Source organism: Sinocyclocheilus anshuiensis, unplaced genomic scaffold (assembly GCF_001515605.1).
Source record: "Sinocyclocheilus anshuiensis isolate Anshui unplaced genomic scaffold, SAMN03320099.WGS_v1.1 scaffold1830, whole genome shotgun sequence".
Classification (NCBI taxonomy): Eukaryota; Metazoa; Chordata; class Actinopteri; order Cypriniformes; family Cyprinidae; genus Sinocyclocheilus; species Sinocyclocheilus anshuiensis.
Window position 1 is genome coordinate 104949 of NW_015546014.1, and position 3960 is coordinate 108908.

General features: G+C 37.6%; 1 protein-coding gene across 1 annotated transcript in view; it reads right to left on the minus strand.

Moving 5' to 3' along the window:
* LOC107698511 (utrophin) overlaps positions 1-3960 on the minus strand; it is a 275871-nt gene that overhangs the window by 9849 nt on the left and 262062 nt on the right. The window contains exon 68 of the mRNA XM_016499536.1: positions 1112-1336. Coding sequence (XP_016355022.1) covers positions 1112-1336 — 225 coding nt within the window. The remainder of the gene's footprint in view (positions 1-1111; positions 1337-3960) is intronic.

A 3960-nucleotide genomic window follows, 5' to 3' on the forward strand; every position in this document is an offset into this window, starting at 1 on the left:
AAAGCCGGTTCTGTAATCAGCGGTAAATCTCCATTACGTGCGTGCTTTCATATTGAGCAGCATTAACTACACAGAGCCGTTGTTCACTGATGAGCTGCGCAAAAAATCGCGCGAATATGAACGTGGTTTAGCGCAGCTCGTCAGTGAACAACAGCTCTGTGTAGTTAATGCTGCTCAATGTGAAAGCACGAAGGTGATGGAGATTTACCGCTGATTACAGAACCGGCTTTACTGATAAGATGCGCGTTAAATATCGCATGAGATTAATCGTGCAGCCCTAGTTTAGACTGACACAAACATTTGCATGAAATAAATAGAACAGATTTTTTAGAGAGGTATTGCACTGCAAAGAAAACAGAATTTTCATTCAGCCTTTCTGCCATGTTTTACACTTTGCACATGTACATTTGCTATAGGTTTAGTGTTATTTTCGTGCAAAAAAAAAAACAATATTTATGGGACAGTTCTTCTTAGATCGCATTGCTGATTTGAAATGTGTTACTTAGATGTGAGTTTGGCCAGCACCTTCTTGAGATTTCAGTGTTTCCTCATTCAAGTAGATAGTTGTTGTTCTCACTTAACTGAAATAGTTGCCTAGAGGCTTTGCAAATATGGATGCGGAGTGAACATAGTGACTTTCCTTGAACAGGACTTCAGATTGACCAGCTTAAAGATCACAGCTAGACTTTATAGACAATTCTCCACTTGCTCATTTGTTTTTCTTAAAACAGTGACTTGTAACTTCTAATTAAAAAATTAAAATAAGAGGATTTGTCAAATGAAGATGTTTTACATGAAGATCCACAGACTTTCCACAAAAACCAATGCAAGAAAAAAAAACAAGGTACAACAAATCATTTGGGTTGTTAGTCGTAAAGCTGTGATTGTTTTTTCTATTGTTATGTGAATCTTAGTGAAATTTTGTTTGGATCAGTGGATCATTGCTGTTTGCCAATTGCTGTGATCTGATGTGAATGACAGGTTGCTGGAGGGGAGGGATTATTGTGCACAGATAAAATGTTTATAATACACACTGCAGTATTCCATTAAAAAATGGTCAGTTTTGATTTCACAGTGACTTTGAAGTGGACATGAACTATTCATAGCCTACCGCTGCTCCTCCTCCAGTCGCCCTATGATTCGCTCCAGCTCTCCTCGCTCCTCCCTCTCCACAGCCTGCAGGATCTGGGCGGGGCTCTGGATCAGGTAGGAGGGGCTGTGAGTGTTATGGGCGAGGCTCCTGCTGACGTGGGCGGGGGTTTGGGGCTGGCTGAAGGATGAGCCCTCCCCTCCCAAAGTCTGACAGTACTGCAGAATTAAAGCATGTTCCTCGTCCCTACAGAACAAGAGAGAGAACAGGTTAGAAAAATTTGATTTCTACATTTTGCGGCGTAATTGCGCAAAACCTGCCACCACGAGTTTCTACGACATTCTGGTTTCTAGATACATGATTTTTTCCTTCCCGCTTTATCCACCAGGGGTGCGCTTCCCAAAAACATCGTAAGCTTAAGTACATCGTAGACCCATTGAAACCAATGGAGCTACGATAAACGTAGGCTTACGATGCTTTTGGGAAACGCAGCCCAGGACAATAACATTGTTATAGCTACATGACAAGAGACGGCGTTGTCGTCAGATTACCTCAGGTCTCATTTAACGGTGAGAAAACATTACAGTATAAAGCGCATAATGTTACTCACAATAATAACGCTTTTCATTCTCGCTCGGTCTGCAATAGAATAATGGACCGCGCTGATCATGTCTGCGCGAACAGGGTGCATAAAGGTATGTAAATACATACGCTGACAGGCAGGTAGGACCGAGGGATATGATTGGACAAACATTTTATGATCCCACGCCTTCCACAGACGATAAAAATACATAAAAATAAATTTAAACCACTTAACTTAGTGATTGCGATCAGAATGTGATGAGACTTTTAATGTTTTTAAACCAAATCACCTACCCTGCTGCACACTGCTTAATGTGTTAAAAAAATTATATTGAGTTATTTTTTTAATGAAATAATACTCTTAATATGAAACTAAAACCACCAGTAGGTGGCAGCAAGTCACTGTCTTAATGAGTGAATCATTCAGTCATTCTTTTAACTGATTTGTTCAAATGGTTGATTCATTTAGAAACAAAGCAAGTGACTGTCTTTATACGTGAGTCATTGAATAATTGACTCACTCGATTTGTTAGAAACTGCGGATTTATTTAGCAACGAAACATCGCGAAACGAAAAAAATAAACTAATTGAGAAAAACAGACAATATTGAGTCTAAAATGTAACACGATATTAACGTCTTGTTTAATGAGCGATTTATTTAAATCAACATTTGGGGTGCGTTATACGAGTTAATTTTAATGTGTTAATTTTTCCATAAATAAACGCACCAAATGAATGTGTTAAATCAACAGCATAGCAACAGAACATCTCTCCTCAACAAAACGAGGTGTAATTCACATCTGCAGTGTGAACGCTACAGGTTATGCTCCGAAGTTCAATAGTTTGAGTTAGGAATTTGAACAAACCCCAAATTCAAAGCATGAGCAATAGTCACAGCAGGGCTTTCGGATCTGCTGCCGTCACAGCATGTAAACTGTAACAGACAAGAAGCATAATTAAGATGTTCTTTTACGCCGCAGCGGGATCTAAACACTGAGATTTGAAAAGCCGACAGGTGATAGTGAGTCTGACTGTGAAAATAGGAGAGAAGGTTTTAGACGTGTGCTGTCCAAACAGCTGTGAGTCTCAGGTGTGTGTTCACACGCTCCCCGGAGTCTGAATGCAGCGCACTCATCTGGATGCACACTCACACACACACACACACACACACACACTAATCAGAGAGATTACATGGGCGCTGCATCACAGGGTCTCTGCTAACAACCTGCCAACACCAGCAGATGCTGAATAAAGCAGCCAGACACTCTGGGACACAACAAACACAAGTGCATTTGTATTTCCGGAAGAAAACGGAGCTCTTGCAAGGCAGCAGAAGAAGAGTGTTAAAGCTTCAGCTGAGATGATACAGTGACACATGGGTCTAAAACAAATTGGACACAAGCCACACGTCAAAATGTTTGAATTATATAACATTACATGGAAATATTAAAATGTCATCTGCTATCAAATATCTAAATACATGTATGTGTCTTCACTTTCAAAAAAATCATATTTAAAACAACAACAACAACATTGCTTTGATATTTTTATGTAAAAATTACATTCAGACATTTCTAAGTGTGGCTGTCTAAATACGCTACGGTGACACTATATAAATTAATATAATTTAATAAATAACATGAAAACTATCATGAAATGTCTGGGTTATTTTGTTTTAAAAAAAGATCCTAAAAATGATCCTTTTTAATCTTAATGATACTAAATCTTATTGATTCAACTAAATGTATGTTAGGGTACAGTTTGTTGAAAACATTAGTTAAGTACAGAATGTACCTTATGCTAAGTTTATTTTAAAACAATAAAAACTAAAAGTATAATAAAAAAGGCAAACAAATAAACTTACAATTGACAATTTAGAATGTCTTAATTTTTTAATGCAAAATAAACATTTCTTATTTTAGTGTATGTATTTAAGATATAAATATTGTTTAATAGATAGATAGATAGATAGATGATAGGCAGACAGACAGACAGACATAGATAGATACATAGATAGATAGATAGATAGATAGATAGACAGACAGACAGAAAGACAGACAGACAGACAGATAGATAGATAGACAAACAGACAGATAGATAGACAGACAGATAGATGATAGATACAGAGAGACAGACAGACAGATAGATGATAGATACAGACAGACAGATAGATGATAGATACAGACAGACAGATAGACAGATGATCGATAGATAGACAGACAGACAGACAGAGAGACAGATAGATAGATAGATAGATATATAGATAGATAGATAGATAGATAGAAAGA